Raw genomic sequence first — 22,840 nt, 5'->3', positions numbered from 1 at the left:
CTGATGCTTGCCTCTCTTAGTCAACCTCCACCGCCCTCACTGCATGGTGAGCCAAGTTTCACCCAGAGGGGAACTTCTTGGAGTGACTAATATCGGTCCCTCTGCTTATCCAGCCCACCTCCAGATGAGTCCCATGCCTCCTGCTGAAGTGCTCAAAGCGGGGGGATCAGTCAGGGTCTGACAGGATATTGCAGAGGAAATCAGATGATGATACAGTGGTGGAAACAGGGTTTTATTTGTTTTTACTCTGTGGCCAAACAGAGCTAATGCTCACCAGGCTATGTCATATAAAGACAGATGTGGGAGGCTGGGCCAGTGGCTGGACACCCCAGGCCTCAGTTTCTACATCTATAAAGTAGGTAAAATAATACCTGCTGTGGCCACTTCACAAGTGATCACAGATATAAAAGTTGGTTTAATGACCGTAATGAAACAGGCAAATGTCAGCTCATTGTTGCAATGATACATTTGTGTGTGCTAAGCATGTTCCTGGCTCCTCTGGGAAAGTAAGGTCCTTACAGCTCGAGTTCAGTTCAGTTCAGTCACTCAGTCGTGTCCGACTCTGCGACCCCATGAATTGCAGCACGCCAGGCCTCTCTGTCCATCACCAACCCCCGGAGTCTACCCAAACCCATGTCCATCGAGTTGGTGATGCCATCCAACCATCTCATCCTCTGTCGTCCCCTTCTCCTCCCGCCCCCAATCCTACCCAGCATTAGGGTCTTTTCCAATGAGTCAGCCCTTCGCATGAGGTGCCCAAAGTATTGGGGTTTCAGCTTCAACATCAGACCTTCCAATGAACACCCAGGATTGATCTCTTTTAGGATAGATTGATTGGATCTCCTTTCAGTCCAAGGTACTCTCAAGAGTCTTCTCCAACACCACAGTTCAAAGCATCAATTCTTCGGTGCTCAGCTTTCTTCACCGTCCAACTCTCACATCCATACATGACCACTGGAAAAACCATAGCCTTGACTAGACGTACTTTTGCTGGCAAAGTAATGTCTCTGCTTTTAAATATGCTATCTAGGTTGGCCATAACCTTCCTTCCAAGGAGTAAGCATCTTTTAATTTCATGGCTGCAATCACCATCAGCAGTGATTTTGGAGCCCAAAAAAATAAAGTCTGACACTGTTTCCACTGTTTCCCCATCTATTTCCCATGAAGTGATGGGACCAGATGCCATGATCTTAGTTTTCTGAACATTGAGCTTTAAGCCAACTTTTTCACTCTCCTCTTTCACCTTCATCAACATGCTCTTTAGTTCTTCTTCACTTTCTGCCATAAGGGTGGTGTCATCCACATATCTGAGGTTATTGATATTTCTCCCGGCAATCTTGATTCCAGCTTGTGTTTCTTCCAGCCCAGTGTTTCTCATGATGTACTCTGCATATAAGTTAAATAAGCAGGGTGACAATATACAGCCTTGACGTACTCCTTTTCCTATTTGGAACCAGTCTGTTGTTCCATGTCCAGTTCTAACTCTTGCTTCCTGACCTGCATACAGGTTTCTCAAGAGACAGGTCAGATGGTCTGGTATTCCCATCTCTTTCAGAATTTTCCACAGTTTCTTGTGATCCACACAGTCAAAGGCTTTGGCATAGTCAATAAAGCAGAAATAGATGTTTTTCTGGAACTCTCTTGCTTTTTCGATGATCCAGCGGATATTGGCAATTTGATCTCTGGTTCCTCTGCCTTTTCTAAAACCAGCTTGAACATCTGGAAGTTCATGGTTCACGTATTGCTGAAGCCTGGCTTGGAGAATTTTGAGCATTACTTTACTAGCATGTGAGATGAGTGCAACTGTGCGGTAGTTTGAGCATTCTTTGGCATTGCCTTTCTTTGGGATTGGAACGAAGACTGACCTCTTCCAGTCCTGTAGCCACTGCTGAGTTTTCCAAATTTCCTGGCATAATGAGTGCAGCACTTTCACAGCATCAACTTTGAGGATTTGAAATAGCTCAACTGGAATTCCATCACCTCCACTAGCTTTGTTCGTAGTGAGGCTTTCTAAGGCCCACTTGACTTCACATTCCAGGATGTCTGGCTCTAGGTGAGTGATCACACCATCGTGATTATCTGGGTTGTGAAGATCTTTTTTGTACAGTTCTTCTGTGTATTCTTGCCACCTCTTCTTAATATCTTCTGCTTCTGTTAGGTCCATACCATTTTTGCCCTTTATCGAGCCTATCTTTGCATGAAATGTTCCTTTGGTATCTCTAATTTTCTTGAAGAGGTCTCTAGTCTTTCCCAATCTGTTGTTTTCCTCTATTTCTTTGCACTGATCGCTGAGGATGGCTTTCTTATCTCTCCTTGCTATTCTTTGGAACTCTGCATTCAGATGGGAATATCTTCCCTTTTCTCCTTTGCTTTTCACTTCTCTTCTCTTCCAAGCTATCTGTAAGGCCTCCTCAGACAGCCATTTTGCTTTTCTGCATTTCTTTTCCACGGGGATTGTCTTGATCCCTGTCTCCTGTACAATGTCACGAACCTCTGTCCATAGCTCAAAGTGGAGCCTTAATGAGCTAACATTCTTGCTACAATAGCGGGGGCAGGGGGAGTGAGCTAGGAAATGTAAGAAAACTCCTATCTTGAAAACTGCAGTTATCTGGATATTGATGTTCATTCATTCAACAAGTAACATTGAATGAATATGCATTCACTGTCCACAGTGATTTTGGAACCCAAGAAAATAAAATCTGCCACTGTTTTCATTTTTCCCCCATCTACTGGCCATGAAGTGATGGGACTGGATGCTATGATCTTAGTTTTTTGAATGTGGAGTTTTAAGCCAGGTTTTTCACGTTCCTGTTTCACCTTCATCAAGCAGCTCTTTAGTTCCTCTTCGCTTTCTGCCATTAGGGTAGAATCATATGCAAATCTGAGGTTTTTGATATTTCTCGTGGCAATCTTGATTTCAGCTTGCAATTCATCCAGCCCGGCATTTCACTTGATGTACTCTACATGTAAGTTAAATAACCAGGGTCACAATATATAAATTTGATGTACACCTTTCCCAATTTTGAACTAGTCAGTTGTTCCATGTCTGGTTCTAACTGTTGCCTCTTGACCTGCATACAGGTCTCTCAGGAGGCTGGTAAGGTGGTCTGGTATTCCCGTCTCTTTAAGAATTCTCCAGTTTGTTGTGAGCCTCCCCTGGAAAAGGGAAAGGCTACCCACTCCAGTATTCTGGCCTAGAGAATTCCATGGGCTGTATAGTCCATGGGGTCGCAAAGTGTCGGACACGACTGAGCAACTTTCACTACTAATACACAGTCAAAGGGTTTAGCATACTCAATGAAGCAGAAGTAGATGTTTTTATGGATAAGCAAAAGTCTCTTGCCTTTACTACGATCCAGTGGATGTTGGCAGTTTGATCTCTGGTTCCTCTGCCTTTTCTAAATCCAGCTCGTACACCTGGAAGTTCTCCGTTCACATACTGTTGAAGCCTAGCTTGAAAGATTTTGAGCATTGCCTTGCTAGCATGCAAAATGAGTGCAACTGTGAGGTAGTTTGAACGTTCTTTGGCCCTGCCCTTCTTTTGGGATTGGAATGAAAACTGGGCAGTAAAATATACATAAAGTACTTATAAAATTAACCATTTTAACCATCATTAAGTGTACAATTTAGTGGCATAAAGTATTGGGCTGGCCAAAAAGTTTGTTCAGGTTTTTCCATTATGGAAACCCAATGCAACCCAATATTCACATTGTTGTGCAAACACCACCACTTTCTAGCTCTATAGTTTCTGTTTTTGTTGCTGTTGTTGTTGTGTGTGTGTGTGTGTGTGTGTCTGTGTGTTGGTGCCAAAACCCGGGATCAAACCAGGAACTATCTCTATAACTTAAAAAAATTTTTTTTTATTTATTTGACTGCACCGGATCTTAGTTGCAGCACACAGGATCGATTTTTCGTTTCGACATGTGGGATCTAGTTCCCTGACCAGGGATTGAACCCAGGCCCCCTGCATTGGGAGCATAGAGTCTGGAGCCACTGGACCACCTGGGAAGTCCCTTTCTATAGCTCTATCTTGCAAAACTGAAATTCTATACACATGAAACATGAATTCCCCACTTCCCAGCCCCTGGTAACCATCATTTTATCTTCTGGCCCTTTGAATGTCTGCTCTAAGTAACTCATATAAATGGAATCAAACAGCATTCATCTTCTCATGACGGGCTTATTTCACTTATAATATAAAGAATATAATGATATCCATCATTAGCATAATGTCTTTATGGTTCATCTATGCTGTAGCAGATGTCACAGAGATGAAATCACCCAGTCAGTAAACAGGGCAAGTTGGGGTCCACACCCAGGCCCCCTCCACCACCAAGGTCTAGGGCTGCACCCCCTCCTCCCCACTGCACCCTAATGCCCGTTACCTCAACTGGCGACTGGCCAGAGTGGAGGCCAGCAGGTTTGTCAATGACATTGATGTTCTTGAGCCCACTCTGTGCATGGTAAGGACGATTTGGCACTTTGTCTTCAAAACAGTCTATTTCTTGAAATAAGATACTCAATCATTTAACTTAAAATTTAAAGCCCAATCCCCATATCTCATGTTGCTTACATACTTGGTACAATTTAACAATCGTTGTTAAGTACTCTAAGGTGAGAGACATGGACTAAGGAAAACAAGGGTGGTTTTCCTGGCAAACTGGGGCTACATTTTGACTGAATATTTTGGCCATGACTCAAGGTTCTCTCTGCCCCCCAAATCCTTCTATTGCCTTTGGTACTGAGGTGCTCCTCTGTTGGGTGCATATTTATTTACAGTCGTTATATCTTCTTCTGGGATTGATCCCTTGATCATTATGTGGTGTCCTTTGTCTCTTGTAACAATCTTTAAAGTCTATTTTGTCTGATATAAGTATTGCTACTTTGGCTTTCTTATAATTTCCATCTGCATGGAATACAATACAGAGATGCAGGAGGCATGCAGGCTAAACTGATGTCTTGAGTAACTACCTGCTCAGAAATGGGGGTGCAGGGCGGCAGGGGCCTACTGAGAGACAGATGCTCAGCTAGGCAGGAGGTCACTCCCTCCCTAGCAGCTTTCCTCACCTGTGACGTGGAGGTAATCATAGTAACTTCCATACTATGTGAGACAGTCCCTGTAAGGGTCTTAGCACAGAGCCCAGCACACCAGAAGCCCCTAGGAAGTGATATCATCATTGTCCCTTCAGGTTCACTGGTCTACTGACTGTCAAACCTGCCCAAGCCCTGGGCTGGGCACTGCGCCCTGGAAACAAATTACAGTGATGGGATCAGTCCAGCCTTTAAGAAAAATAGAGTGGCCAGCTTGTTCTTACCATCTGTGTAAGTCACTGGTTTAAATGCCAGAGGAAATGCCCCCAACGTTGGGGCCTCTTTGAAGGAACAAACACTGGTCATGCTGACTCTTATCCCTATGAGGTTAAATAAGTCACATGGAACCCAGGTTCAGATCTTCCATCCTGGCCCCACAGCAGTTTCTGACTCAGGGGCAATTCTGATACAAAGGATCCAAGGCCCCAGTTTCTGAGAATGTGGAACGTTGGAACATTCACCTTGGGTGTGAAGGACCCAAGGTGATTCTTATTGACAGGAAGTCAAGCTATCAGTGGGCACTGCATCTCCACCTGGGCCACTGTGGGCCCCAAATGTGTTAGACATCGTTTAAACTGCACTAGCGCTTTCCTTGGCTGATGAGGGTGAAAGAGGAGAGTGAAAAAGCTGACTTAAAACTCAACATTCAAAAAACTAAGATCATGGCATCCGGTCCCATCACTTCATGGCAAATAGATGGGGAAAAAGTGGAAACAGTGGCAGATTTTCTTTTCTTGGGCTTCAAAATCACTGCAGATGGTAACTGCAGCCACAGAATTAAAGACGCTTGCTCCTTGGAAGAAAAGTTATGACAAACCTAGACAGTGTATTAAAAAGCAGAAACATCACTTTGCTGACAAAAGTCCACATAGTCAAAGCTATGGTTTTTCCAGTAGTCATGTACAGATGTGAGAGTTGGACCATAAAGAAGGCTGAGCACCAAAGAATTGATGCTTTTGAACTGTGGTGTTGGAGAAGACTCTTGAGAGTCCCTTGGACTGCAAGGAGATCAAACCAGTCGACCCTAAAGTAAATCAGTCCTGGGTGTTCACTGGAAGGACTGATGCTGAAGCTGAAGCTGCAATACTTTGGCCACCTGATGTGATGAGCCAACTCATTGGAAAAGACCCTGATGTTGGGAAAGATTGAGGGCAGGAGAAGGCAGAAGACTGAGGGCAACAGAGGATGAGATGGTTGGATGGCATCACTGACTCATTGAACATGAGTTTGAGCAAGTTTCAGAAGATAGTGAAGGACAGGGAAGCCTGGCATGCTGCATTCCATGGGGTCACAAAGAGTCAGACACTACTTAATGACCGAACAACAACAACTTCAGATCATTTCCTGACTCAGTGGCTCACCCTCTTCAGTATTTTATTCAAAGGACTTCTCAGACAGCCCTAGTTAATGTCACCAACTTCCCTTTCCCCACTTAGCATTTAGGCTGTCTTCTTCACTGATATACTCCTGGTGCCTATACCAGCATCTGGCCAATAATATGTAGGCATCTAATGAGTATTTATTGAGTAAATGTTGAATAAACTGGCAGACCAGCTGGTGCAGTGGTAAAGAATCTGCTTGCCAAGCAGGAGACAAGGGTTCAATCCTGGAGTTAGGAAGACCCCTGGAGGAGATGGTAACCTTTTGCCATATTCTTGCCTGGAGAATCCCATGGACAGAGGAGCCTGGCGGGTTACAATCCATGAGGTCACAAAGAGTCAGATACGACTCAGTGACTGAGCATTGGCACCAAACTGGCTGAAACCCAGGCCTTTGGGAAAGTTGCCACATCCTGGCATCACAATTTGTGTAATGGGAACAGCCCAAGAGGAGGGAAGAGGTCAGGACTTTCCTCTAAGAGAGCCCTGTGTCTCTGGGCAGCCCCACGGGGTCTGGAGGAAGGAACATTCATACCTGATGGACAGATAGGGAGAGGGCCATTTTGTCATCTCTTAGTCACTCAGTTGTGTCTGGACTGAGCAAGTAAACAATGTAGACTATAGCCCACCAGGCTCCTCTGTCCATGGGATTCTCCAGGCAAGAACACTGGAGTGGGTTGCCATTTCCTTCTCTAGGGGATCTTCCCAACCCAGGGATTGAACCCATGTCTCCTGCATTGGCAGGCGGGTTCTTTACCCCAGAGCCAATAGGGAAGGCCCAGAAAGGGCCACACTCTACTGTTGGATGAAAGAAGCTAATTGTGATAACTGTGTATACTGTAATTCCACTTTGTTAAAAAATTAATCACTTGAGGGACTTCCCTGGCAATCCAGTGGTTAAGACTTTGCGCTCCCAAGGCAGGGGGAACAGGTTCTATCCTTGGGGAACCAAGGTCCCTCATGTTACACGGCCAAAGAAAATACAAAAGTATCCACTTTGGTTATTTATTCATGTAATACGTATATACTGAGCACATATACGAATAAAAACTCCTGTTTCCTTTCTGTACACAGCGCTTCTGACACCAAACATGGAGGCTTTTCCATACTAAGCAATTCTCTAATTCCTGATGGACAGGACTGGGTGACTTACAATTTAACTCAGTTCTGACACTGCCTGCCTGGAATTCACCCACACCCTGCAGGTCAAGGGCACAGTCCCATGAGACTGCCATCACTTTGGACACTGACCACACGTCCTAGGTTGTCACCTACACGCACTGCTGACCTACTGGCTAGAAGTCGGGAGTTCTCATGACCCCCTCAAGTTTGAAAGTTTGCTCGAATAGCTCACACATCTCAGAGAAATACTTATGTTCACTAGTTTATTAGAGAGGATACAACACAAGAAGGACCAAATGGTGGAGATCCACAGGGCAAGCCAGCCTTGTGGGAGGGGTGCTGGGTTTCCAAGCCCTCTCCGGCTGCACCCCTTCCCCAGCACCCAGACGTGTTGGCTAACTCAACTCTCAAAACCCCATCCTTTAGGTTTTTTATGGAGCTTCTGTTAAGTAGGCAGGTGTGGCTGAAAGGGGCTTGTTTTTATTTATTTGGCTGTGCTGGGTCTTAGTTCTCCGGCTCTTTGTTGTGGCCGAGGGCTTCTCTCTAGTTGTGGTGCATAGACTTAGTTGTCCCAAGGCAAGTGGAATTCTTGGTTCTTGGACCAGGGATCGAACCAGAGTCCCTTGCACTGGAAGTGGAAGCGCAGAGTCTTAACCACTGGAAAGTGAAAGTGAAAGTCACTTAGTTGTGTCTGACTCTTTGGGACCCCATGGATTATACAGTCCATGGAATTCTCCAGGCCAGAATTCTGGAGTGGGTCGCCTTTCCCTTCTCCAGGGGATCTTCCCAACCCAGGGATCGAACTCAGGTCTCCCGCACTGCAGGTACATTCTTTACCAGCTGATCCACTAGGGAAGTTCTGAAAGGGGCTTGTTATGAGTAAGAAAAGATGCTTGCCACTTTCATCTTCTGGAGCTCTTTGTGCCCAGGAAATGGGCACAAAACATACAACAAAAGATATTCAAGATGTTCTTTTCACCTTTATTGCTTAGGAAATTACAAGGGTTTTAGGAGCTCTGGATGGGAGCTGTGGAGGAAGACCCACAAATATACTTCTTTTTACATCACAGTATCTCAATAGATACTCAGTTCCTTTTTTCCCCTTTGGCTGTGCTGGTTCTTCATGGTCACACAGGCTTTTCTCTAGTTACAGCTAGTGGGTGCTAGTCTCTAGTTGTGGTAAATCCAGGCTTCTTATTGAGGTGGCTTCTCTTACTATCGAGGACAGGACCTAGGGCACCTGGGCTTCAGGAGCTGCAGCGTGTGGGCTCAGTAATCGTGGCGCATGGGCTTAGTTGTTCTGAAGCATACGGGATCCTCCCAGGCCAGGGATCAAGCCCATGACACCTGCATTGGCAGGCAGATTATTTACCACTGAGCCACCAAGGAAGCCCAGGTACTCAGTTCCTTAAACAAATATTTCCTAAGTACCTACTATGTGCCAGGCTTGGGACTTGGTTAGTAAACGACCCCACAAAAGCAGCAATAGCTCGAGAAGAGGCAGGACAGTGTAGCGGTCAGTAATGCTGACTCCGAACAGCACAGATGTGGTCTCGGGCTCGGGACTCCCTTGTCAGGTGTTCTTTGGCCTGCCATTTGCCCCCTTCACGCCTCAGTTTCCTCATCTGTAAAACAGGGATTTCTATAGTCTCTGGACTTCCCTGGTGGTCCTGTGGTGAAGAATCTGCCTGCCACTGCAGGGGACACAGGTTCGATCCCTGGTCCAAGAAGATTCCACATGCCACGGAGCACTAAGCCTCTGCACTGCAACTACTGAAGCCCCCAAGCTCTAAGTCCTGAGAGCCACAACTACTAAAGCCCATGCACTTAGAGCCTGTGTTCCACAATAAGAGAAGCCACTGCAATGAGAAGCTGGTCCACCGCAATGAAGGGTAGCCCCGGCTCAGCGCAACTAAAGAAAGCCTGTGCATAGCAATGAAGACTCAGCACAACTAGAAAATAATCACTTCAGTTCAGTCGCTCAGTCGTGTCTGACTCTGCAACCCCGTGAACTGCAGCATGCCAGGCTTTCCTGTCCATCACCAACTCCCAGAACTTGCTCAAACTCATGTCCATCCAGTCGGTGATGCCACCCAACCATCTCATCCTCTGTCATCCCCTTCTCCTCCCAACTTCATTCTTTCCCAGAATCAGGATCTTTTCCAGTGAGTCAGTTCTTCGCATCAGGTGGCCAAAGTATTGGAGTTTCAGCTTCAGCATCAGTCCTTCCAATGAATATTCAGGACTGATTTCCTTTAGGACTGACTGGTTTGATTTCCTTGCAGCCCAAAGGACTCTCGAGAGTCTTCTTCAACGCCACAGTTCGAAAGCATCAATTCTTCGGCACTCAGCTTTCTTTATAGTCCAACTGTCACATCCATACATGACTACTGGAAAAACCATAGCTTTGACTACAGACCTTTGTTGGCAAAGTAGTGTCTCTGCTTTTTAATATGCTATCTAGGTTGGTCATAGCTTTTCTTTCAAGGAGCAAGCATCTTTTAATTTCATGGCTGCAGTCACCATCTGCAGTGATTTTGGAGCCCAAGAATATCAAGTCTGTCACTGTCTCCGTTGCTTTAAGTAATAATTATTTTTTACCTGGTTGCACCAGGTCTTAGTCACAGCATATGGGAACTTTTAGCTGTAGCCAACTTTTAGTTGTGGAATGTGGGAGTTCCCTGACTAGGGATCGAACCTGGGTTCCCTGCATTGGGAGTGAGGAATCTTAGCCAGTGGACCACCAGGGAAGTCCCCAGATACACTTCTTATACACAGTGCAATCAAAACTTAAATTCTTATTTGGACCACGGAAGAGGAGCTGCTTGGAGAGGCCCTGGAGGGGTCAGCTACAGTCCATGCCCCAGGGAGCCACTCTTAGAGCCTCTGGGGCCCTGCACCCTCGCCGCGTCCTTGGGCTGGCAGCGAGGAAAGTTGTGAGCAGCCCTGGTCCGCAGTGCTCCCACGGAGGAGTTCTGGGGTAATGTTTATTAACCACGGCATATCACATGCCCCAGTCAGCCACTGCTACAGTGGTAACAGGGGTAGTGGAGGGGGAGAAGGGGCCTCCCCTGACCTCAGGGGGAGTTTTCTGGTCACAGGACAGCAGGGCTCTGAGAAGCACTGGGCCAGCCCAGGTGAGTGTCTAACCACCTGCTGAGTCAAGTTATGTCCCCCCAAAATTCATGTGTCAAAGTCCTAATCCCTGGGACCAGAGAATACGACCTTGTTTTCATTCTTTTAAGAGTGATTTCCTTCTAGGACTTCCCTGGCAGTCCAGTGGTTAAGACTCTGCACTCCCAATAGAGGGGGCCCAAGTTTGATCCCTCTCTTGTTACGGAGCACAAGCTCTAGGACTCAGTCATCGAGGGGCTTGGTTACCTAGGGGCCGTGGTAGTTCACAGACCAGGGATCAAATCTACGTCCCACGCACTGGCAGGTGGATTCTTAACCACTGGACCACCAGGGAAGTCCCAGGGCAGTAGTTTAAATGCTGATACATACCACCAAATTACTCCTGAAAGGTTGCACAGCTGTATATTCCTAGCAAGCGTATTCCCAGATGGCACTGGTGGTAAAGAATCTGCCTGCCAACCAGGAGACGCTAGTTCGATCCCTGGCTTGGGAAGATCCCCTGGAGAAGGAAATGGCAACCTACTCGTTTTCTTGCCTGAAGAATCCCATGGACAGAGGAGCCTGGCGGGCCACAGTCCATGGGGGTCACAAAGAGTCGGACATGACTGAAGCAACTTGGCAGCAAGTGTATAAACTGCCCATCTTCTCACATCCTCCCCAGGCATCTTTTTCTTAATTTATTTGAAAGGCAAAATCATCTCATTTTCATCTGAATGTCTTTCATCATTAGAGAGTCTGAACATCACTTCAGGTTTACTAGCCATTTGGATTGCTTTTTCTATACAAACACACAATTCATGTCATTTGATCAACTTTCTTGTCATGTTTTTCTTATTGTTTTATAAGAACTCTTTATATATTATAAACATTATTGCTTAAACTTATAACAACTATTTTTTATCAGTCTGTCATTCGTTTAGCATCTTTTCCTCTGTACAGAAGCTTTTAACTGGGCCAAGTCTGTTGATCTTTTTTTTTCTTTGGCAACATCCACGGCTTGCAGGATCTTAGTTCCCTGACTGGGGAACTCCCTGTTAACAGTTTCTCTTACAGCTTCAGGGTTTTCTGTCCCTTCTGCTCTCATGCTCTGCAGTCAGCAGTTCCAGCCATGAACAATTCTTATTTTTAGACACCCACTGTTCCACCAGCTCTTATTTTTAGACATCCACTGTTCCACCAGCTGCTGGCCTGTCAATGCCCCACGTGGCTCTCTGGCCCCAAGGCAAAGCATGGCCTCTCCGAGTCCCAGGGCTGGCCTGGACCAGGGGGCTGCTGGGTGCCCAGCCAAGGCCTCAAGCTCTTCTCCAGCTCCGCCGCCACCCGGGGTGCTGCAGCCTGGATGGCATCCTGGATGCTCGGTAGGTCCCACTGGGTCCTCAGGAGGGCGTCATCCAGGGTGAAAAAGCCATCCCGTGTCCGCCGCACCTGGGTACAGACTGCGGTGCTCTTCAGCTCCAGGCCGATTTCGTGGACCAGCCTTCGCAGCTGCTTCTGCGTCTCATGCATGCATTGCACCTCTACCAGGGACACACAGCAAAGGTGGTGGTCAGGAGCACAGCCTCTGGTGTCACCCATCTAGAGCCACACCCCAGGAGCTCTCCTGGCTGCAATAACCTTAGCCAGACCCCTTCCTCCTCTAAGTGTAGCCCAGGGCTGGCCCTGAAAGTCTGTTAAGACAGGCAGAGTCTCAGGCCCCATCCAGACCTGCTGAATCAGAATCTGCCTTTTAAGAGGAACCCACAGGTTGGGACTATCCTCGTGGTCTAGTGGTTAGGACACCATGTTTCCACTGCAGGGGGCATGGTTTCAATCCCTGGTCAGTGAACTAAGATCTGGCAAGCCACATGGTGAAGCCAAAAAAAAAAAGGTGATTGTGAGGAATCATTTCTATAACACACTTAACACTGGGAGAGTCCTGGTCAGCGCTCAAGAAAGGAGCCCTTGTTAAAACACTAAACAAAGTGGTGATGGAGCGAGTGCTGAGCTGGGTGGGATCAGGGCGGAGGGGAAAATGGTGTCTGATGCCCCACAATGACCTGAAACGCTGGGCAGCTCTGGAGACAAGCTGCTACATATAACCTCTGCTTGTTAAGGTCTGGCTTCAAAGGGGGACTTGGCAGGAGACATCTATCTGCTCTGTGCGCCGTGTGATCAGCCAAGTCCAGTCTCAGGCTGGGAAGGAAGCAAGCCCCTGCTGCCTTGACCAGTCAAGATCAGGACTCACATGCGCTGGCCTCCACAAGGGTCTCCCACAGTGACTACATGAACTTGGGAGCCCCGTGGCACTGCTCCAACTTTCTAGAGCAACTTACCTAAAAGGAATTCTGGAGGCGCAAACCGGAGGCATCGGATGCCAGTGATCAGCATCGGGGACTTGTTCATGGGCCGGATCACACTGCTCACGGCCATCTCATAGGCCTCCTGAGTCTGTAGGTCGAGGTTGGAGTACCTGGGGATCAGGAGGGGCCAGAGCAGGCAGCTGACTACCTACCCTAGACCTGCCCCACTCATGCCTTTCCTGAAGCTCTTCATTCGCTTCCCACCTTCTCAGCCCCTCTAGTCACCTTTGCAGCAGCCTCTTCCTGTCCTGTCCTCTCTAATCCTGAACAGCAGGCTCTGCCCCCCTTCAGTCGTACCTGCACTGACTACTTCCGCCTGACTCTGCGCTGAGATGCTGTGGTCTCCTGGCTTTCTTCTCTGTTAGCTCATATATTCCCTAGGAGGCCAGCCAGGGTCTCTTGTTCCCCTTGGTCTCTCCGGGGCTGGCCCAGCCCTGGCACAAGGAAACATTTCTGCACGCCCTGAAAGGAGTAGGTGCTTGAGTCTGGTTTTGGGCTCAGAAAGGAAGATCCAGGAAATATGCCCCAGGGCAGGCAGAGCCCACAAGAGCCCTGCGGGTTAACTTCTTACCTTTCGAGCACTTCTTCCCCCCAGTCCCCCCGTTCCCCAGCACTTCCTAAAGGAAATCAACCCTGAATATTTGTTGGGAGGACTAACGCTGAAGCTGAAGCTCCAATACTTTGGCCACCTGATGCCAAGAGCCAACTCACTGGAAAAGACCCTGATGCTGGGAAAGACTGAAGGCGGGAGGAGAAGGGGGCCACAGAGGATGAGATGGTTGGATGGCATCACTGACTCAATGGCCATGAGTTTGAGCAAACTCTGGGAGATGGTGAAGGACAGGGAAGCCTGGCGTGCTGCCGTCCATGGGGTCATAGAGAGTCGGACACGACTTAGCAACTGAACCACCACCCAGCGCTTCCTTGAGGTCCCGCCTGCAGGGAGGTGTGGGCCAGGCCTCTCTTACCTCACCAGAGCCTTCTGATGGGAACCTTGGATCACAGCCAGGATTCGGTCCAACTTCTCTCTGGTCACGTGGTCTGGAAAAGCCAGGGCATGGTCAGCACACAGGTGTCCACTGAGGCGGCAAACTAGAAATTTCCTTCCCACACACCAGCCCCATCTTTGGAACCGAGAGGGGGTCCCACAGCATCCTTAGGTCCCAGGGTTCCCACATAGGAGGGTTGAGAGTCCTTTGAGAATCTTACAAAAGCTCTGGACCCCTCTTCTCAGAAATATACACATGAACTCAACATCTGGAGGACAAATTCAAGAGATTCACAGGCTCTAGGTTAAGAACACTTTGTTCTTGGGACCTCCCTGATTGGTCTAGTCATTAAGACTCTGCTCTCCCATTGCAGGGGGCATGGGTTTGATCAATGGTCAGGGAGTTAAGATCCTGCACGCCACGTGGCTTGGCAAAAAAAAAACCCCACACCCCGTCACCCCAAAACAACCAACCAACCAAAAAAAAAAAAAATCCCACTTTCTTCTGGAAATGAGGCTCATAGTATGATATGACTTGCCTGCTCTTCTAAGCCAGGCCCCCTGAGACCCAGTCCTAGGTTTTTCGTGCCAGGGACCCCTGCAGGAGGGTGCCACCTGTCCAAATGCAGAAGTGGGTTGGCAAGAAGTGGGAGCGGCTCTGCATACTGGTTCCACTGAGGGATTCTGGGGCAGGCAGCAGCAAAGCCTGGGGATGCTCAAACCCATAAGGAGGCCGAGCGTGTGGGCCAGCTGGGACAGGCGCCAACTTCTGGCTCCACTGGCCAGAGGTCTGGGAGCAGGTGTAGGGACTAAAGGTTGGCCAGCTGGGAAGGGCATGGGCCTCTCATTCCTTCTGCCTGGTTTCATTCGTGCTGTTGTCTTATCTGGAAGCCAGTGGCTTCCTTCTCCTGGCTCCTGCCCCTTTGTACCTGCTTCTCTTTCCTGGCACTTAAGTTTTCCTGGGTGTTTACAATACTTTTTAATGACTTAATTGACACAAGAATCTTCTTGCAGAAATTTACACCAACACCAACAAACACCTCCCTTCCCCCAAATTCCAGCTTCTGCTCTCCCAAAAGTGTCAACCTGGTAGCTGTCTTCAGACACTGTGTTGGTGGTTGACACACGCCTACAAGTGCAAGTATGTAGCATTGCTTTGCCGTGTGTTTAATCTTCTCCGGAAGATGTAGCGGCGTGTCTGCTCTCCTTGCTAGACTGTGAGATCACCGAGACTGGGGACCCCATCTGATTCACCGTGTGTGCCCCCCACAATGGCTGGCGCATGTTGGTGCTCAGAAACGTGTCAAACAAGCAAATGGAACAGATCCTACAGGACAGTTTAGAACATGGGGAGAGCAAGAAATGAAGAACAAGCCACTCATCCATCACCCATCCATTGACTCTCCATCCCAGGCCCTGTGCTGTGTGGGACCACAGGAGTGGAACTATACCATCCTTGCCCTCACGTTCTGGAAGGAGACAGATATTAAAACCATTAATCATCAGCTGATGACTTTTCTGACAGTACACCTGGTCCAAGCCTAGGGGCTGGAGAAGCTTCCCTGGGGAGGTGACATTTAAGCCAGGTGAGAAAGCATGGGGAGGACAGGGCATTCTCGGAAGACAGAATCATGTGTCCACACCCCCAGGAGGCAGCCCTCCTTGGTGTGTCTGAGAGTGTTTGAGAGGGACCCTCACGGCCCACGTCAGGGTGAAGCATAAAGGAAGCAAGTGAACGGGCGGGCGCACCCACTCCTCCTGACCCCCGGGACTCCCTTGGGCTCTCACCGTACGTCGTCCTCTCCACCAGCCGCCCATCCTCACAGAAGTCATCTGTGGCTTTGCCCAGGAGGCCGCGCACGGTGTAATCCTGGAGGACGGGGAGGGAAGGTATGGTCTAAGCCCTGCACAGAGGAAGCAGGTGTGGTCCAGCAGCTCAGACCCCCAAGGTGCTAGACTGAGGCTGGGGGTGGGGGGCGCTCAAGGAGCTTGGGCGCTCGGCCCCTACCTGGATGCCCCCTGGGGAAGGGCACTGGACTTTCCTGTGACAGCAAGCAGCATCGGCAGCCTGCACAGGGCGCCCAGAGCCACCCTGCGACCACCCCCAGCCTCCACGCCTCTCCACTTCCATCCAACCTGACACTGGAGCCTCCTGGGCCCCTCCCAGGAAACTGTCAGGTTCTCTCTTCCCTCCAAATATGATCTATGCAGTTACCTGCTCTGCCTCAGATAAGAAAAACGACAATGACAGTGAGGATGACAATGGTGACATCGACTGAGCATCTACCACGTGCTAGTGGCTGTGCTGAGTCCGCTACATACTGCCACTAATTTAATCTTCACAGTAAGCCGATGGAGGAGGTATTATTTTCACTCCCATTTCAAAGATGAGGAAATGGATGCACACAGATGTTAAGTAATCCAGCCTAGGACACAGAGCTGGCTACAAGAGTGCTACAAGCTGGACTCTTAAAGTGAAGCCATTTGGCTCCACAATCTTGTGTTCTTAACCACGAACACCCTAGGCCTCCTAACGTGGCATCTCTGCACATGCTCGTGAAGCCAGACCCCGTGGCCCAGCAGGGATGCAAGCTCCCTGACACTGAGACGGTGCTATCCACTTCTCAGCGTTGCAGAGAGAATGCAGTGGTGTCAAGATCAGGCTCTGGGGTCAGACAGACCCAGGTTCAAATCCCAGCTCTGCCTCCTTAAAAGCCTTGTGAGGGAATTCCCTGGCAGTCCAATGGGTACGACTCTGCACTTTCACTGCTGGGGCCAAGGGTTCAATCCCTGGTTGGGGAACTAAGATCCTGCAAGCCCAGTGGTGTGGCCAAAATAATTTAAGAAATAAAAGCTGTGTGAGCCAGAACAAGTGTCATCTCCTCTTTGGGGCCTCTTTCTTTCATCTGTAAAATGGGTTACCAGGAGGTCCCATCTCAGGGGGCCGCTGTAAGGCATCCACAAGGGAGTCCACACAGGGCGCTGGGCACAGTGCAGTCAGCATGGGATAACGCCAGCAGTCATGATGCTGCTGTTGTTACAGTTTCCCCTAGCACAAGACCCGCCCCTCCCCAAAATGCTATCTGATGTCCTAGGTATTCCTCATGGAACCTTCTCCACTTCAGAATCCTACCAGTGACCCCCAGGGAAAGGGCAGAAGGATAAGCAGGCCGCCCCCAGCCCCCATACCTTGGTGAGGTGAGCGTTGTACATGTCAGTGAGGAGCCCACGTCCATGTCCCACGCCGAGCACTGAAAGGTACCCCAGCTTGATCTTACACTGGGCTCCCCCTTCCAGTTCCTCTGGGCTCTCCAACCCCCACCCCCTCCAGCAGAACACTCCCACTGCCGACGGTATGGCAGCCAGCTAGCAAGGAGAGCTTCTTCTACAAGAAGCAAAGGAGCCCCTGGGCATGTGTATGAAAAGGCAGATTTCTGGGTCCCAGCCACATATACTGACTCTGACTCATGGTGGGGGGGTGGGGAGCTAGGATCCTTAGCAAGCTCCCTGGGGATCCTGACACGGAAAAGTAAGAGACCACCAGCCCAGTTACACAGACCTACACTCCCATCTGGGGATGGCTCTCAGCACCTCCTTTAACCACCTTGAGTCTCAGGCTTCGCATCAGTAAAATGGGGATAAAATTACTGTCTGATCCCTGTGGGTGTTGTGATGACCAAGGCAATGAGCGGGAAGGAAGCGGTCGGCACAAAGGACAGGCCCAATAAACGGGGGCATTGTGGCTACTCCCTGCCTTTCCTCGGGTCTGTTTCTCCCTCTGGCTGAAGGAAAGAATGACCCTCCATTCACTCCTGGAGAGGGTACACTGGGAGGGGCACATGTGATCATGTCCGCCCGCCTGTGTCCCAGGAAGCAGGACAAGTTGCTGTGACTATTGTGGGTCGAGGACATGGCCACCGCCTGACCCTGGGGACACAGATGGCTCATGACTTAGGGCTTTGTGTGTCCAGAGACATCTAGAGCTCTGCCAGTGGGGCCAGGGTCAGGCGCTTGGCTACCCCACACAAGCAAGAGGCTTTCCCTCTCTGGTCCAGGGACTGTCACTCACTACGTGACCCAAGACAAATCATCTGTGCTCCTCGAGGCTAACTTTTCTTCCTAAAATCATACGGGATCTACCAAACAAGGTTGTTATGGTGAATACATGTGTACAAAGGTTTCCAAACCACATGTCTCAGGCAGAAATCACTTGATAAGGGTAGGCGATCAGGACATCCCTCTTTCCACCAGTCATCTTCCTAGAGATCAGACTTGGCAGGGATCAGGGAAGGAAGGCAGGAGTGGGAAGTGGCAGTCAGGTGAGAAGTGGGCTGGGCTCCTCAGAGCTCCCCAGGCTTCTATCACTGCACCCCAGGCTCACCACACCACCTACCAAGCACCCCAGACGCCTGGGAATCCAGTCGGTGTCCCACGCCAACCTTCAGGCTGGTGAATGCTAGTCCACGAACTGGAAAGAAACAAATGAGATCTTTATCCACGATGAACCCAGCCTCCAGTATGGCTCTGGGCTGCATGGCGATCTCATTCCTAGAATGTTGCTTCATGGAGCCCAAACCAGCATCAAGCTGGACTTTTAGGCTTCCCACCAAGGAACCTGGGGTCCCAAACCATTTCTTCAGTTTCTGGGGCCCAGAGAAAAGGCAACCCAAGAGGCCTGTTAAGTCTGCCTGTCACCACGCCCTCACCGAAGGGCTGTGAGTGCACTGAGCAGAACACTGGAATCAAGATTGGGGGGTTCCCTATCCAGCTCCTGTGGAAGGCAGGTCCTGGCCTGCCTCCCAGGGAGAAAATGGAAGCTGTGAGCTCCTGGGTCTGTGTGTTCATAGTTCTGCCCCCACAGCCCAGAACTCACTGACTGCTCGGGAAACGACCCATTTCCCAAAAGAATGAATGACTCATCAAACTGATATGTACAGGTTTTTGTAAATCAATTATAATTCAAGAAAGATGTTAAAAAAAAAAATGAATGCAGGAATGAGCTAGAAGCTTTTACATTTCTCAAGATCAAGATGAACCTAGGGTAACAGTATGGGGTAGTTAAGAGCCTAGTGAATCCAGGCTACATGATTTAACATTAGTCAACACTGAACCTCCATCTCCTCATTTGTGAAATGGGACTAGGACCCACTTCACAGGATTCATGGGATGGTACTTGGAAAATGCTTAACACAGTACCTAGTACAGAGTAGGCCCTCAACACATCATACTTGCTATTGTTGCTGTTATACTGTAGACTCACTGAATATTTCTGTCCAAGGGGTTTTGGAAACAGTGGAAAATTCTTAAAGAGATGAGAATACCAGACCACCTTACCTACCTCCTGAGAAATCTGTATGCAGGTCAAGAAGCAACAGTTAGAACTGGAACTGGAACAACAGACTGGTTCCAAATGGGAAAGGAGTACATCAAGACTGTATATTGTCACCCTGCTTATTTAACTTATATGCAGAGTACATCATGTGAAATGCTGGGCTGGATGAATCACAATCTGGAATCAAGATTGCCAGGAGAAATTCAATAACCTCAGATACACAATGACACCACCCTTACGGCAGAAACTGAAGAAGAACTGAAGAGCCTCTTGATGAAAAGAGGTGAGTGAAAAAGCTGGCTTAAAACTCCACATTCAGAAAGCTAAGATCATAGCATCTGGTCCCATCACTTCATGCCAAATAGATGGGGAAACAGTGAAAACAGTGGCAGACCTTATTTTTCTGGGCTCCAAAATCACTGCAGATGGTGACTGCAGCCATGAAATTAAAAGACGCTTGCTCCTTGAAAGAAAAGCTATGACCAACCTAGATAGCATATTAAAAAGCAGAGACATTACTTTGCCAAAAAAGGTCCGTCTAGTCAAAGCTGTGGTTTTTCCAGTAGTCATGTATGGATGTGAGAGTTGGACTATAAAGAAAGCTGAGTGCCGAAGAATCGATGCTTTTGAACTGTGGTGTTGAAGAAGACTCTTGAGAGTCCCTTGGACTGCAAGGAGATCAAACCAGTCAATTCTAAAGGACAACAGTCCGGAATATTTATTGGAAGGACTGATGCTGAAGCTGAAGCTCCAAAACTTGGGCCACCTGATGCGAAGAACTGACTCACTGGGAAAGACCCTGATGCTGGGGAAGACTGAAGGCAGGAGGAGAAGGGGATGACAGAGGACAAAAAGGCTGGATGGCATCACTGACTCGATGGACATGAGTTTGAGCAAGCTCCGGGAGTTGGTGATGGACAGGGAAGCCCGGCATGCTGCAGTCCATGGAGTCGCAAAGAGTTGGACACAACTGAGCAAGTGAACTGAATACTGTAGACTCACTGAATATTTTTGTCCAAGGGGTTTTAGAGGTTCCTGGCCTCTAAGTTTCTTAGCCCTCCTATAGCCTCTCAAATATATACTTTAATCATATATTTAATGATGGGGGTTCATTATCGGAACTTGTTTCACTGCTGGGTAGCTTTATTGACTCTAAAATGTCACTCTTCACAGACATACAGAACAGATTTGTGGTTGTCAAAGGGGAAGGGAAGTAGGGGAAGCATGGATTGGGAGTTTAGGATTAGCATATGCCAACTATTATATACAGAATGGGCTTCCCAGGTGGCACAGTGGTAAAGAATCCACCTGCCAATGCAGGAGACACAGAGATTCACATTTGATCCCTGGGTTGGGAAGACCCCATGGAGAAGGAAATGGCAGCCTGGTCCAGTATTCTTGTCTAGAAAATTCCATGGACAGAGAAGCCTGGCTACAGTCCATGGGGTTGCAAAGAGTCGGACAAAACTGAGTGACTGAGCACACACACACACATATATGTAGAAAGGATAAACAACCAGGTCCTATTGTACAGCACAGGAAGCTATATTCAATATCCTGTGATAAACCATAACGGAAAAGAATGTGAAATACATTTTATACATACGTATAACTGAATCACTTTGCTGTACAGCAGAAATTAACACAATGTTGTAAATCAATTACACTTCAATAAAATAAAAAAAAATTTTTTTTAAGTCACTCTTTCACAGGAGCTCCAAATTCTGTCCTTAGGACTTCTACCTGAGGGTCTCAATTTTTACCTGGAGTCCCAGAATAATAAAGGGGTCAGCAAACTACAGTCCACAGGTCAAATCCTCAAGTTTTGCTTTTTTACAGCTCACAAGTTAAAATGATTCTTAAGTTACTTAGTGGTTAAAAAAATGAAAAGAGGGACTTCCCTGGTGGCCCAGTGGCTAAGACTCTGTGCTCCCAAAGCAGGGGGCCCTGGGTTCAATCCCTGGTCAGGAAACTAGATCCCACATGCTGCAACTAAGATCTGGTGCAGCCAAATAATTAAATATTTTTAAAAAATGAAAAGATTCATATTTCATGATATATGAAAAATACATGAAATTCAAATGTCAGTATCCACAAGTAAGGGGTTTCCCTGGTGGCTCAGTGGTAAAGAATCTTCCTGCCAATGCAGGAGATGCAGGTTCCATCCCCTTGAGAAGAAAATGGCACCCCATTTCAGGATTCTTGCCTATGAAATCCTATGGACAGAGGAGCTTGGCAGGCTACAATCCACAGCTTCCCAAGAGAGTTAGACACAACTTAGCAACTAAACAACAACAAATCCACAGGTGAAGTGTTACGGGGACACAGCCGGCTCACTACATACTGTCTATAGCTGCTTCTGTACTACAATGGCAGACGCCTACAAAGTCTAAAATATTGACTATCTAGCCCTTTCCAGCGGAGAAGGCAATGGCACCCCACTCCAGTACTCTTGCCTGGAAAACCCCATGGACGGAGGAGCCTGGTAGGCTATAGTCCATGGGGTCGCTAAGAGTCGGACACGACTGAGCGACTTCACTTTCACTTTTCCCTTTTATGCACTGGAGAAGGAAATGGCAACCCACTCCAGTATTCTTGCCTGGAGAATCCTAAGGACGGCGGAGCCTGGTGGGCTGCCGTCTATAGCGTCGCACAGAGTCGGACACGACTGAAGGGACTTAGCAGCAGCAGCAGCAGCCCTTTCCAGGAAATTCTGCCAATCTCTGGTCAAACACTTCATTGCTACTGTGGTCCTACATTGGTCTGGGACAGGAGGAGTCTGGCTGGGACACACTGACTCTGGGATTTCCCGGTGAAGTGACACCCAGCCCCTTTCCTGAATGTGCATTACCCAGCGGATGGTCAATGAGCGTGGGCACACGGGTGGCTGTGAGGGTCAGCTCCTTCTCTTCGCTGCCTTCCACGGGGCCCAACAGGAAGCGAACACGCTGTTTAGGGGCAGGAGGCTTCCCAGCATTGAGACCTGAATACACGTAAAGAACATCTCATCGATTCTGTTATAGAAGACAGCTGAAAGCCCACAGTGCAGAGAACAGCAGAAGTCAAGAAACAAACCTGGGTTCAGATCTTGACTCTACCACTTATTAATTACTTATGACAACGGACAGTACTGAATCTGTTTACCCATTTGAACACGGGAGAAAGCGAGGTACAGTGAACAGAAGGGACGGTTAGGAAACCGCTCTGCCCAAACGACTAGGTCACACGACCTTATTTTGCAAAAAGGATCAGAAGCTGAGATGAACTCCTGGGGAACAGGAGCGGGATTGTGGGTCTGGCTCGAGGCACTCACCTTTCAGAAGCTGCAGCTCCACAGTATCCCGTAGATGCTTCCATTTTAGCCCGGGCGGCTTGTAGACGGCGAAGAGGCCCTGCAGCCGAGCCAGGCCGGCTGACCCCATGCCCGAAGCCTGCGCGGCCCGAGCTCGCCGAA

The 22,840-nt window shown here is 48.5% G+C and overlaps 1 protein-coding gene across 4 annotated transcripts; it reads right to left on the bottom strand.

The window, feature by feature from the left end:
- Window positions 1-211: 211 nt before the first annotated feature.
- Window positions 212-22,834, bottom strand: TRUB2 (TruB pseudouridine synthase family member 2). 4 transcript variants are annotated; one of them, XM_081587045.1, is made up of 9 exons: window positions 22,700-22,834; window positions 22,238-22,369; window positions 18,448-18,522; window positions 17,244-17,305; window positions 15,843-15,924; window positions 14,035-14,107; window positions 13,040-13,176; window positions 4,386-4,504; window positions 212-2,960 (listed from the first exon to the last, which is right to left on the bottom strand). In XM_081587045.1, exons 1-9 carry the CDS (start codon window positions 22,806-22,808, stop codon window positions 2,859-2,861), a joined length of 891 nt encoding a protein of 296 aa, XP_081443171.1. In that variant the 5' UTR covers window positions 22,809-22,834; the 3' UTR covers window positions 212-2,858. The 4 variants fall into 4 exon arrangements, with proteins under 4 accessions (XP_081443171.1, XP_081443170.1, XP_081443173.1 ...); XM_081587044.1 differs by lacking the exons at window positions 212-2,960; window positions 4,386-4,504 and adding an exon at window positions 8,553-12,244; XM_081587047.1 differs by lacking the exons at window positions 212-2,960; window positions 4,386-4,504 and adding an exon at window positions 8,553-9,217.
- Window positions 22,835-22,840: the final 6 nt, after the last annotated feature.

The sequence above is a fragment of the Giraffa tippelskirchi genome, chromosome 4 (genome assembly GCF_054371585.1).
Source record: "Giraffa tippelskirchi isolate mGirTip1 chromosome 4, T2T-mGirTip1v1.2.pri, whole genome shotgun sequence".
NCBI lineage: Eukaryota > Metazoa > Chordata > Mammalia > Artiodactyla > Giraffidae > Giraffa > Giraffa tippelskirchi.
The sequence above is the reverse complement of the archived record's forward strand: the minus strand, read 5'-3'. Positions and strand labels throughout refer to the sequence as shown.